The sequence below is a fragment of the Xiphophorus hellerii genome, chromosome 7 (assembly GCF_003331165.1).
Source record: "Xiphophorus hellerii strain 12219 chromosome 7, Xiphophorus_hellerii-4.1, whole genome shotgun sequence".
Classification (NCBI taxonomy): domain Eukaryota; kingdom Metazoa; phylum Chordata; class Actinopteri; order Cyprinodontiformes; family Poeciliidae; genus Xiphophorus; species Xiphophorus hellerii.
Window position 1 is genome coordinate 1,736,058 of NC_045678.1, and position 14,423 is coordinate 1,750,480.

Consider the following 14,423-nt stretch of genomic DNA (forward strand, 5'->3'; position numbering starts at 1 on the left):
CTTCCCATTCCATCCTACCATGAATGGTCAACAAGACACCAGGATACTTAAGCTAGACAAAGTGGTCCATATTTAATTTTTTTTAATCCAATAAAATATAAATACTGGAACGCAAGGAGAAAGGGAGCCAACTGGGAAGTAAAGAAAGAAACCAGTAAGGAGAGTCTGAAAGAGAGGAGCTTTATGTCAGAATACCAGGTTCTGACATAAAGCATATTTAAACACTGGATAGAGGAACACAGTACTAATGTGAAGCATATCATCATGTTTGTTGGTGGTGATTTTAATATCAACTGATTAAATCCAAACAAACATAAATGTACAGAGGATAATATTAACATTATGTCGAGTCCACTGTGACACATTGCTTCACAATATTGTTTTCAAATGATTTGTAAAGCAGATTAGTATGTGGATTATTAGTGAATGACAGCAGTAGCCACTTCCCAGTATTCACATTGTATAACTGTTACAGCAGAAAAAACACACAGTAAAATACTTTATCTACATGCTTTGAATCACAGCTGATGTAAATACTACCACATGTTATTAAGGAACACATGGATTTTGCTTGGTTGTGGGTCCACAGTGGGTTGTGACCCTTCTCCCTCAGGCTGTGGTGTCAACCTGCTCTGTTTGTGTGTTCACTTTGGAAACTTTACTGTTTTGGCCATGTGCTGCTTTAATCTCTGTTTTGCTGCCATGCAAACAGCTGTGTGTGGGTGTGTGGGTGTGTGTGTGGATGTGTGTGTGTGTGTGGGGGGGGGGTTGAGCATCTGCGATGAGGAAAACAGAAGCCTCGATCAAAGGTGGTTGTGAGTGAGAGGCAACAGGAGGACCGACTGGCCAACGAAGCAACAAATCATGTGGCTGAGTTGTTCTCTGGTGGTCTGCTCCTTACTCCTCAGACTGCTTGGTGCTCCTTTCATGAGTACATCACAGAACTCAGTGACAGTGTCCTGTCTGCAATATTTTCACATGTAACAACATGAAATCCAGTAAAGCCCTGTCTGTCAGGATGGAGTCATGCATTATCGTTTGTCACTACGCCATGTTTTGCAGGAGGTCTGAGTTTCTTCATCTTTGCTTGTTAGATGAGATCCATCACTTGGAAGGGTTAGAACATGAAAAGTTAGATTTAAATAAACCAACTAATGTTAATTTTCTCTAGCATCCTTGGAAAGATCTCATATTGTGTTGTGACTGAAAAGTACTTCAGTGCTTAACAGAATTTATGCATATTTGAATACTTTTTTCAGCTGCAGAGTGACAAGTCAGAGTCAATCAACAATTCCCTCCAAATGAATGACTGTCATAGAACATGTGGAACTTATCAGTGGTTCTAAGACTTATCAGAGTTAGAACTACTAACACTTAGTGTTGGCATGTAAAGACTTTTAGTCTTTGCATGTAAAGACTAAAAGAAATATGGTATTTTCTAAGTGTGCCATTACTGTTGCAGATAAACTGTTGATGCAGTAACCTGTTGCTGAGCAGGGGAACTTTTCAGTTTTTATTGCCATGTCAGATATGACTTATACTGAGTGGGTCTGTTGTTACAGAACTTAACTGAAATCGTTAATATTCAGATTTCTTCTTTTTTTTTTAAAATATTGATTATAGCAGCATACAGTGGGTAAGCTGCACAAATTAGAGGTTTTTCTCTCTATAAGTGTCACTCATATTGATGTGAAGCTGCTGCTTTGTTGTCTCTGTGTGTTTGTTGTGGAGATTAAAATAAGTTAATACATTGTGAGGATAAAGTGGAAACCAACATGAAACCATGAAGTTTTAATGATTCTGGTTTTAACATGTTTTGTTTTTGTTGTTTTTTTTAAAAAAGTGAGATAAAAAGCATTAGCATTCTCTGAACACTTCATTCAGTGGCCTGTTCATCCATCATCCACATACAGTACATGACAAGACTTGTTCTGGTTTACACACAGTCCAGTCAACATTATACTTATTTGCATTCCCACATCAAGTTCCTGTTAATATTATCTATGGGTATGTGTGTGTGTGCAGGGGTGGGCGAGTGCATGTGCGTGTGTGTGTGTGCATTCCTTTCTGCAGGTGCTTGCAATGTCAGTTGGAAGCATTTACATATTTGCTTTCTGCTCCTATCTCAATTAGACAGAACAGCCAGCAAGAAAACTGAACCTACACTAGAGTAGAAACTAAATGACCCAGAACTTCAGAATTTTTCTGTGACATAAGTTATGTTAGTTAACTTATGTTCTTCTCAATTCACTTGAACAATATTCACAAAAGCTAAAACCAGATATTCACATACATTTAATACAAAACAGAGTTTTTATTGTCTAACTTTAAATGGGACTAAAGTTTTTCTGTTTTAGGTCAGTCAAGTTTTGATCAATTTGACTGATCAAAACTTCAGTGTCAAAAGTTTACATAAATGTTCATAGTATTTGGTAGAATTACCTTTTAACACCATAAATTTGATTAAATGTTTAAAGTTTCCTTCCAGAAGTTTTTCACAACTGTCTGGAATTTTGGCTCATTCCTCCTGACAGAACTAATGTGGTTAACTGGTGTCGGTTTGTAGCCCACCTTGCTCACACACACCTTTGTAGCTCTGCCCGCCATTTCTCTACCAGACTCCAATCAGGGCTTTTGTATGGTTGCAGAAACATTAACTTTGTTAGACTTAAGCCACTTTGTTACCTTTGGCTTATCGGGTCATTGTCTACCTGCAAGGTCCATTTAACATCATGGCTGATGACTTCAAATGAGAAGTTTCCACATAATGTTCTTTCTTCATGAGACCACTTCTTTTCTGTGAAGTGAACCAGTCCCCCCATGTATCAAACTTACCCGCAGCATGATGCTGCCACCCCCGTACTTAACAGTAGGGAAGGTGTTCTCAGGCTCAGCCCATGTTTGTACAGGACTATCTTTACTGTGAATAATGAGAGTCTTTAACATATTTTGCTTTTATTTTGAGGCTGATTCACAAATTTGACACAAAACATCTTCCTTTCAAAGCTCGTCTCCTTCCTGAACATTATAATGGCTCAGTATATTTTATTTTTAAAGTAAAATCATGTTCATAATTTTGTCACAGTTCCCTCACATAAAAAAGAGCTCCTAAAGGAGACATAACAGCAGGGGTCTCAAACTCCAGTCCTCAAGGGCCGCAGTCCTGCAACTTTTAGATGTGCCTCTGCTGCACCACACCTAATAAAATAATTAGGTCATTAGCAATACTCTAGAGAACTGATCTACACAAGGAGGAGGAAATTAAGCCATTTCATTCCAGCGTTTTGTACCTGTGGCACATCTAAAAACTGCAGGACAGTGGCCCTTGAGGACTGGAGTTTGAGACCCCTGCATAACAGCATTTGGGCTAAAAAGCATTGGTAATCATAAGATGTTGTAGGAGCTTCAGAAATTTTCCAACTCGTGTCAAGCTTAATTTTCTAAAAGACAATATTGACATAATAAAAGTAAGTGTAAATATTGCTATCAGATTAACTTCAGCATAAATATTTTTATTTTTCAAACAGCCCACGTTTACATATATGCATTATATGGTAACCAGTAACAGACATACGTGAGTGTTCTGAACAGCGCAAACATCCTGATAAAACTGACCTTCCTTAGCATTAGCAGCTAAGGAGCTAGAGCTAGCTGTTTGTTTTGTCTCCTTCACCTTGTTGAGGCCTTTGTTGCTTAAAGTCCAACATACAGTACAGACCAAAAGTTTGGACACAACTGTGTGTCCAAACCTTTGGTCTGTACTCAGTTCAGACCAAAAGTTTGGACACACCTTCTCATTGAATTCAATGAGAAAGTGTGTCCAAACATTTGGTCTGTACTGTACATCTTCATTTAACAGTTGGTTGAAACAACGACACCTTACTTTCACTGCCTTCTGCTTGTATCCATGGCAACGCACCTGGATATAAGTGCGTTGCCACAAGACAATACATTGAATGCACAAAATACTGGAGGTTTTACTGCAGGGTCACCTAAAGCAGTTTTAATGATGATTTAATTTTAAAACTGGAAGGCGAATCACAAAAATAATACGTTGCAGCCAATCATTGAAACCAGTAACAATTTCATCTTTACTGTATTAAAGATGGTTTATCAAGCTGTAAGAAAAGGAGGAAAAGTAAACTAATCCATCTCAGCCAGCGTATAGAATTGCAATAGAATCAGTCCTTGGAATCCCTCCAGTTGCTTTGACAGATCATAAACATGTTCTGGTTCCTCATGACCTTTTGTTATTAAATGGTTGACCCTTAACTCAGTGCATATACTGTATAATTATGTGTATTATTAAAGCAGAGATGCTTTTTTTTAGTCTATTAACAGATACGGGAGCCTTTTTCCATTTCACTGGGTCAAAATGATCCCAGTCCACAGAGGTGCTATATGGATAAAATGACGAAGTAAGACTGAGACGATATATCAGTTTTACTGGCTGGAGCTTAAATGCAGCTACAAGCAGCTCTTGGCATGTTTTTGTCTTTGATTTAAAATGTCTTTCCTGTGCCTCTGACATCTGTTTCATTTGCAGAACAATAGCAAACCATTAAAAAAAAAAAAAAAACTTATTTGGTCACATGGTGACTGGATTCCACATGAATCATATTTTAATATCACTGTGGGGAATCCATGTCATCCTGCTCTGCTAGCTCTCAGCTTTAAATGGCAATCGGGGGTTACTTCTGAAATAATCAGGTGAAATGAGAAGTCTCTTTTCTTATCTCATGATCAGATGCATTTCATATCTACGCTCTAAGTTTCAGAGATCTGTGTGTTTGTAAAGTTCATAAAGCCAACCTTTCAACACTGAGCCATTATCACAGTTCAAAAGAAAACTGAAGTGTGAGTGTTAGCCCAGAAAAGGGACTAACAGCTTCCTGTATGCTTCTCTGTTTGTAAGAATGCATGTGTGTGTATGTGTGCAAATGACAGAAGCTGTTTACACATGCACAGACACCCCTGCATGGACACACACCGTGGACCCTGTTGCTTTGCTTTCCTCCTTTAGTTGAAGGGCCCAACGTGTTTTGCAGTGATTATCCTGCTTTGACTGTGACAGAACGTATGTCGTTCAGCTGTCAGCTGAGTTTGCACCCTGGAGGTCTGGTATGTGGGTCCATATTGGTCAGATACTTCTGTCATATAACGGCTAATCATGTTTTCAGCTGGAATGATAATTTAGCATAGAGCTATTAAGATTCTTGAGAACACAATTTTGGTGCACAAGTTTATATTAATTGAAATCATCCCTTTTCACTACAGGGTCAAAACAACATATACAGTTCCAATTATTCAAATTCATTCACTCAGATGTTTTAGCATATGATTCTGTATGTTCTAAAAAGGTTTTATGCAAACTGAGGCTTATGAACCCTCATTGACCATAGCTGGGGAATTATCTTAATATAAAGAACATTTGGTGAATGGGCTGTACTGGTATCAAGTCCAGAGAACCACAAACGTGTCACACTACATTCATCCATTCACATTCACACACCTATGGTGGCAAGCTACTGGACAGTAGCCACAGCTGCTCTGGGGCAGACAGACAGAGGAGAGGCTGCCATGCATCAGCACCACCTGTTGGGCAATGATGTCCACCACCATCAGGCAAGATGGGTGAAGTGTTTTAGCCTAGACCACAACGAACAGGGATGGAACTGGCAACCTACCTATTGCGGGGCAAACTCCTACCACCGACTCAATTTTAGTTTTTAAAGCATTTGAAATTGTATGGAGGCTCATTAGTCCATTCTGGAAAAATGGTTCCACCTATTATAACCCAAATAATAATAACAGTAACAACTATAACTTCTGTCATTAACTGTAGATGGAAGTTCTGCACAAAAATAAAAACAAGATTATCAGTATGTATTAATATGAAGGAACTCCTGGAGGAGTTCCTTCACAATTCGAATCACAATTCGAATCATAAATGAAATGCACCCTGCTCACCAGAAATCATATCACTTGTCAAATTCATACGTCCTAATATATCTTGAATTCAGTGGTTTGTAAAACTCAGCCTTACTTTTGATCCCTGCCAGTTATGCATACTAATATATTATATACCAGATATAAAAATATGGTCCTGAAACATGAAGATCACACATTCAATAACAGCCACTGTCTCCCTCCTCCTCTCTCTTTCTGTGTCCTGAGACACATTCTGCTGACTTAGTGTTCTCAGTTTGGAATGTGTGTTTGACTTGTATCACACATGCACCACCATGCACTCACACTCGACGACACCCTCTCACACACGTGTACGCACCCCCACACACATGCACACGCATGCACCTACACACGCAGCAGGTTGTGGACATTTGGGCTTGTTTTCATCTGAGAAGAGGAGGAGGCAGGGGAGGTTGAGAGAGCATGAACACAAAGAAAAGAACAAGAGAGAGAGATTTCATAACATGACAGACGGGCGACCAGATGAACTGAGCAAAAAATCAAAAGAGAACAAAGGAATAAGAATGGAAAGAAATTGTTCTGTCCTGATTCTGAAGGAAGGCTGGATACAGTATTTATACACACATTATAATATTTATTCATGTCAAAGGCAATATTCTATTCAGAAAGTAGTGTCAGTGTGTGACAGTTATATAGAGAAGCGAGAGTTGAATCCAAGTGTGATTGCTCTCTCACAGGAATGTTGATCTGATAATGGGATTAATGCTGAGAGTTTCTCTCTCGTCTCTCTAGGCTCCCTCAGGACTGAAGGCATAAAGGCGTCTGATGTTTTGCCTGTGCTGAAGGAGAAAGTCGCCTTCGTGTCGGGTGAGTGTCTTGTCAATGCCGAAAGTCAACCAACAAGGACTGCAAGGAACTTCAACATTACACTTATCACATGTGAGATATGCTCTGAATTATGACCATAGAATAAGCTAATATGGACATCCACATAATGATATTACACAGCTCTACAAAGAGTAATCAGAGGTAGACTTCCTCTTAGATTTAGAATATCTGTGAAAACATTTATCAGCGTCGGAGTTAGATTCACGCTTCCTAAGTGAAGAAACATCATCCCGGGCTCTCCACAACAGCACCTTTATTTATGGGTTCTTCTCCCTTCTGTCTGTCTGCTGCTCTCACTAAATGCCAATATAAGCAGACCCTGAACACTCCCAGCCCACAGGCCATCTCACTCCCTATAAAACATTTTCACATAGTAAATAAGATGTCATGACAAAATAAGCCCCCGGATGTCCCAAAGATGTTCACATTCTGTAAGGACATGTCTTGGGAGGAAACAGATGGAGAGTTTCATTTAGACAAAGAACAATGGGATTCTCTGCAGCAATCATGAAAGCCTGATGTTGAAAGAGCTGCTTATGTGATTATTGCTGGTCAGAGTGATTGACAAAAATGTTGGGAAAATGGAAAATGCCTCCATCCTTGGAAGGATGGATGTGATTGTTAATGGAAATATAGAATATTTGGTAAAAGAACGAGTTGACAGATGACTTGACAGACTGATGGCATAAAGCTTAGATGGACTGTTTGGCTCATAGCTTTAAACTATTTTATTTTAGGAGTAGCTTTGTTACACCTAAAACAAATGTGCAAATTGGCATTTAGAATATTTGACAGATCAAAACTTTTAAGGCTTCATATTATATTATTAAGTGATGTTGATTTATCTTTTCCACATGTCACCAATAGATCTAATATATGACAAAATTAAAAAAACTTTTTTTATTCATTTATGTAACCTGTTTTCTGACAGTGTAGCACTCAGTATTGTTGCCTGAGTGCCAAGGTGAGGCCTGACAGATTTACTTTCACAAGTTGGTATGATGCTATATAGTACAGACCAAAAGTTTGGACACAACTGTGTGTCCAGACTTTTGGTCTGTACTCAGTTCAGACCAAAAGTTTGGACACACCTTCTCATTGAAAGTGTGTCCAAAGTGCGTCCAAACTTTTGGTCTGTACTGTATATATATATACACAGTACAGACTGTACTGTATATATAGTACAGTGTGTGACAGTTATATAGAGTTATATATATATATATATATATATAAAGAGAGAGAGAGAGAGAGGTGGGGTAGAAAGGTTTACAGGGAAAGAGAGAAAGAAACAAAGAGAGAACACATAACAACACCCTAGCCATATCAATAGACAACATAGGCATGTGTAATAATAACTACAACATCATTGAAAGCACACGGTACAAGTTAATGCAAGATGTAGTTAGTGCCCAAGGTAGAGTGTATCTGAAAATATGTGTATCTAAACATAAAGCCTTTATAAGGATCGTATTAGCTGTAGTACTTTGAGTGTTGATCTCTTTGTGTTGTATTAATGCATAGTACAAAAGTCTGAATCAAAAAGAGAAAGTGGTGGAGAACCTGCGGGACAGAGCAGGAAATAGAGAGCGAGAACATGTCAGAGGCTGCATGCCAACAAGTACTCGTCATCAAGATTCTTTCATAGATCACTACAACATTTTCTCCTCCAACTCCCCCCCTCTCTCTGTCTCTCTCTTTTTCACGATTGAGTAGCACTTAGACAAACACTGTGGTTTGTGTTTCTTACGTTAATCTGAGCAAGCCATCTCAGCACACATCGTTTATCACAAAGACTCAGAGAGTTTACGTTTTGGATGGTTTTGGAGAAAACATGCTGAGTGTCTGACATAGCTGTGAGGAGAATCCGGTAGACACTGTAATGCTGTTAGTGGGGTACCATGCCCTGGTTACTGTAACATCAGCATGAACAAGGGAGTAGTTCTGACCTCTGGAATAATACTTTTGGAAGTTTAATGGCACTGATTTTGTCACCAGTAAGTTGCTGTAGATTTCAATCGATCTTGAAGCTGGGATTGTTGGATCTGCAACAATCACAGCTGCTACCAGTTCCACTAAGTAGCCAAATGGAATTTTAACCAGAATGGAATATAAAGTTTTAGCTGCTTTTATTAGATTTGAACACCGTTGTATGTCAGTGTTGTCCTCTCAGCTCTGACATGTAGTCAAATTGAAAGAAAAAATGGATTAAGTCATATGAAGAAAAAACAAATTACGAAAACATGTGTAAGTATTATTGATAAACCTCATGATTTATTTAGGAGGTAAAGCAAACAACATCTGTAGCTGTCTGAAAACAACATGAGGAAGTAGTAGTACACAACCTCAGGAATCTAACTTTTTGCACATATGTATACATTTCACTCTGACCAAGACTTAATCATGACATCGTGTTTACAACCCTGAAGCTGTTGTGATCATATAACTGTGTACTTGGGTACATGTTAAAGTGTTTCTTAAACTGAATGAGCTTTGCTAGCTAGTTTAGAGCTCAGTGAACTTGATATAAATGCATTCTTGCATTTGTCTCCATAGAGTCTTCCATTGCTCATCTCAGACCTTAAAGATCAGAGTAATCAGATAAAACTAGTGTGTATACGACCTGGTGTTTTGAACTATCACTCATTTGAAATCCTAACCATTGGGTTTTAATCATAGAACATGCAAGATCTGTAGTGATGTAGTCAGAGGTAACTGGACTTATTCTCGTGTTTCCTCTCATTCAGAATGCTTCTTCAGTTCAGAACAAGAACAGACCTGATCCAGGAACCAGGAAACCTTATTATTTCCCGTTAGGGATGCCCTGATAAATCAGCCAATCGATAAAATGGCCAGTTGATTTATTGGCACCAAATTCCTTCATTTTGGGAGATCAGTGATCGGCTGATACTTACATGTGAAGCCGATCTTATTCACTGATCTTATCTACCTCAGCAAAGGTCTAAAATCAACCACTGTCCACTTCTGCTGTGCAGTGAGAGGTTTGACTGACCGACCCCCCACCAGGTCATGTCTGCACGTTTTCAATTAACTAGTCACCCCACTATTGTCAACTCTTACTATGTTTAGCAACATTTCAGACAAAAAAAGAGTATTGGCTAAAAACGGAATTGATAGGCCAGACTTTTTAAAGATTGGTGCACCCCTAATTCAAATGCTAGTTCCATTTCCAAAGCAGTCATTATCTTCTTACTTAGTAAATATAAAAATGTGATTGAAATACTTTCTAAATACTGAACATCGCTAGTTGCTGAATTTTCCAGGTGGGCGAGATAAAAGAGGAGGACCAATTCTGACATTTCCAGCCAGGAGCAACCACGACCGAATAAAACAGGAGGACCTGAGGCGGCTGGTCACCTACCTGTCTACTGTCCCCAGGTACCCACAGTCCTGCTGCAAACACATATACACACCATGTTTTTGCATTTTGCTCTTGGACATTTTGTTAACCTGGCAGGCAGATCCTAGAAAGAAGAAGTGTGGGTGAGGAGTGTGTTAAGCGCTGTCCTGGTTGTAGAATCAAGTGCTCCTTCTTTGGCCAGCTCTGCAGCAGATGGGGAGCAGCGCTTGATTTGCATCTTTGTGAAAGCAGCGCTGTTTGAGTCTGTGGCTCCAGCCCAGTCCGGGGGTGCTTGGGAGAAATGGAAGGTGCAAAGAAAACCGATCATAAACAGGTCAAAGAGAGTCTGGAGCCACTCTCTGTGGGATCTGAACTGGGTCGCTTTTTCACTTGATTTCGATTTCCTGTTCACTTGACTTGTAGAAGCAGAATGAAAACAGATTCTTGCTGATGGTGAAAGGTGATCTCAGTCATCCATGGCACTGATATCCCTGCATACCTCTGCAGAAAAATCTTTAAAATAAAAATGAGAAAAGATGTAACATCCAGAATATTTAAACTTAAATAAAGAGTACAGTCCCTCTTTGCCTGCTCACCTCATCGGCTGTTTCCATGGTGAAGAGAAGAGTTTGTGCCTTCCTGAGAAAAGCGGTAAAATATTTGCTTCTGTTAGATTAATATTAATACTGTATGAGATTTAAAGTTGGAGGTAATATCAGCATGTTTCCATTCAATTAGCAGCCGAATATTTTAAAAGACACTGATATGAAATAAACCTGCGAATTAGTAACAGAGTGGATCAAAACATGAAAAAGTCAATTATTTGGAGTGGCCATTTGAAAGTTTAAAAGATATTCCTACCAAATGTTAAGGAAATGTGTGTGAACATTTGAACTGGAATTATTTTAAGAATTTTTATTTCATTGCATTTAGCAAGTAGATATGGTGATGTTACTTTCTGTGTAATGTATGTAAATATCTGGGTTTAACAAGTAATTTTCATTATGAAATTTGTGTTTAAAATGAAGTCAGAGGAACCACCAAAATGTAAGGTGGTAAGAAGGGACCACCTTACATTTAAAGCAGATATCTCTTTAAAGCAGATATGGAGCATAGTAGAGAACTCTGTTTCACTTTTAGCAAGGCTGTATAACATGCAATGCTCTCTCTTCTGGTTCAGTTATATCATTTTATGTTTGGAAAAAATCCTTGTTTTATTTTGAAGAATCGTTTTATTGGTGAGACTGATACATTTTGATCTTAGCAAAACCGCAGAAAAATGTTTTTATTTGGTAAACTTCTGAGATCCAACTTATGAATCATTTAAGCAAATAATAGCTTCTTACAGCTCCACAGGTGATATAATTTAATCATTGCACATAAACATGTTGGGGATGTTACTGCTATGCTATTTGTTTTCATTACTTCATCTGAATTTAAAACTGGAGCAAAGGCAGGAAACGGTATTTTGTGTCAAGACGATTTCCAATGAGTAGTTAGATGAAGAACTGACTTACAGTAAGAAGATGAACAACTACAGGATGGATGGGCAGGAACGGATTTTACAGAAACCAAAGTGTCACCTTTAAATGTTGGAAATGTTTTATTCTTCTGTTCTCCACTACCCCACCAACCTCTGCTTAACTGCTCCTAAAACTGAAAGAAACATTTCATTCATCTTGGTGTGAATCATCAGTCAGACCTGTCATTTTGTGCTTTCAGATGATTTGTCTGTCAATGCAGGCTTTTGTTTTGCTGATTTGAATTTTCTTTGGCATGTTGTGCTTTTGTCTGTTCACTTTAATTACAAACAGGCACATTATAGAAACATTTTGTTAAATGCCACTTGTAAAACTAAAACCAAAGATAGACATGTAACTGGAATGGAACTTTGATAGATCACACTTGAAATCTTTTGAAACTTTAAGTGCATTTTAGTCAGACCAAAAGTGAGATTTTTTGTCAACAAACCCTTTGGATAAGTTTAGTGTAAAACAGGGGATGTGGAAGAGCACCTGATGCTCTCTGGACAGAATGCCAGAGGATCTGTGATGCTGTGGGCCTCTTTCTCTTCTAAATGCTGAGGCAGACTCGTTGGAGTGTAGTGTAGAACTCTTGGGGACTTCAGGAGATTTTTATAGGATATGCTTACTTCTGTCAGAAAACTGAAAATACCTTATCACTGGACCTTTCAATTACATAATGATTCTTCAGTAGTCAGACCAAGACAGAAATCAACCTTTCTTCAGCAGTGTCTCAGTCCTTGTGCCCTTTAAAAACTCGTGGAGTGAGCTGAAGAGAGGAGAGCAGGGACGATGCAGGACTCTGGCTGATCAGGAGAGATCAACTGGTCGAACTTTCCTTCAGGTGCTGTTTTACTGGTATAACAAGACGGTTGCAATTTTTTACAGTGGGGAGGAAAATAATTGGGCTTCAAGTGATTTTATTACAACCAAATCCCTCCTCACATTTTATTTACTCCTACTAAATAAATTCAATCAGAATAAATGTTGCGTTTTTAAATGACCCCATCGTGTGTTTATGCTGCTGCAATAGAAGGTTTATATGTTTCTGGACTTGCTACACGTTTTTATCAGGCAGAAATGTGTTTGTGTGTGTTTGTAACAATGAACCCAAATGTAAGAGGTTGGTCAGTGACCCATCTGTGCTGAGTGCTCCCATTATGATTGTCCCATTAATGGTTTTGAAGCCTGGAGTTCTCAGTGGAATTTCCAGCCCATGATCAGAATTAAAGAAACATTCTAGGTGAAATGTAAAGCATCTTCAAAAAACTAGAAAAGGAGGTCCTGTTCTGGTCAAACCCTTTGAGATGGCATCTCTCAGGAGCAGCACAGTACTTAAACTTCCCAGGAAGTCTGATGTAATGGCAGGAAAGGGAGAATCAGCGGGACTTTTGGATGTGTAGCTGTTGTAGCATATCCTCTCCTGCTCTCTGATGTTCAGCTCTGTGGTCTCCTCTCACCTGCATGTTGATTCTGTTTCTCCCATCAGTGAGGATGTCTGCAAACGGGGATTTACTGTTATCATCGACATGCGAGGATCGAAGTGGGAGCTAATCAAGCCTCTGCTGAAGACACTGCAGGAGTATTTCCCAGCTGAGATCTGTGTGGCTCTCATCATCAAACCAGACAACTTCTGGCAGAAACAGAAGACCAACTTTGGAAGTGCAAAGTTCTCCTTTGAGGTTGGATAAATGAGCTGCTGCACAAAATTATTTTTATTTTCCACTGAAGTTGCATATGTACACAACTTTTTACATCATTAAATTGTGTTGTGGCAGAGCAGGCAAACAACTGGCATGTGAAGCTGCAGGTTAAGATCTTATCAAAGCACAAAGTCTCAGATTTACAAAGAAGCTTCCTTCACTTCATAATCTGCCATTTTCAGCTTTCACAATGATGGCTATGGGCACACACACTTCTCACATGCACTACACACACACACCCACACGCCCACACACAAATATATATATACAGTACAGACCAAAAGTTTGGACACACTTTCTCATTGAATTCAATTCAACATATACAGTATATACTGTATATACGAAGCAGAGAATGCCTCGCAGAGCTGGCAGCATCTAGTCGCAGTGCACTGTGGGTCTGCATGAGGCTGTATGTATTGTGCCCTGATTTATTGACCAGCCGATTTATTGGTGCCGATTTCCTTAATTCTTTGAGATCGGTGTTCAACTGATTCTTACATGTGAAGCTGATCTCATCCACTGATCTTATTTACCTCGGCAAAAGTCTAAAAATCAACCACTGTCCTCTTCTGCTCTGCAGTGAGAGAGGTTTATTGACAGACCGGCCCACCAGGTCATGTTGGCATGTTTACAGTTTACAGTAGTTACCCCACTGTGAAATTATGAAATCTTATTCAGTTTTTACATGTTTTTACTGAAATCATTTGTAAAGTGATTAGTCCCAGTGCAGTATCAATATTTTTATGTAAGGAAACTTTGCTGTTTCATTGACCAATTCCTTTTTCTGTCTTCTGGTCGGTGTAAGCAGACCAGTATGGTTTCAGTAGAAGGCCTGGCCAAACTGGTAGATCCCTCACAGCTAACCGAAGACTTTGAAGGCTCTCTGGACTACAACCATGAGGAATGGATCGAGCTGAGAGTGTCTCTGGAGGAGTTCATGTCCAATGCTGTTCACCTGCTGTCTAGACTGGAGGACCTTCAGGTACATAGCTGAGGGATCCAGGACTAAGACAATCAAAA

At 39.1% G+C, this 14,423-nt stretch overlaps 1 protein-coding gene across 3 annotated transcripts in view; it reads left to right on the forward strand.

The window, feature by feature from the left end:
- kalrna (kalirin RhoGEF kinase a) overlaps nucleotides 1-14,423 on the forward strand; it is a 152,300-nt gene that overhangs the window by 28,267 nt on the left and 109,610 nt on the right. For all 3 annotated transcript variants that reach the window (XM_032566779.1, XM_032566780.1, XM_032566781.1), the window contains exons 2-5: nucleotides 6,724-6,798; nucleotides 10,101-10,215; nucleotides 13,190-13,382; nucleotides 14,212-14,385. In XM_032566779.1, the coding sequence (XP_032422670.1) occupies nucleotides 6,724-6,798; nucleotides 10,101-10,215; nucleotides 13,190-13,382; nucleotides 14,212-14,385 (557 nt within the window). The remainder of the gene's footprint in view (nucleotides 1-6,723; nucleotides 6,799-10,100; nucleotides 10,216-13,189; nucleotides 13,383-14,211; nucleotides 14,386-14,423) is intronic.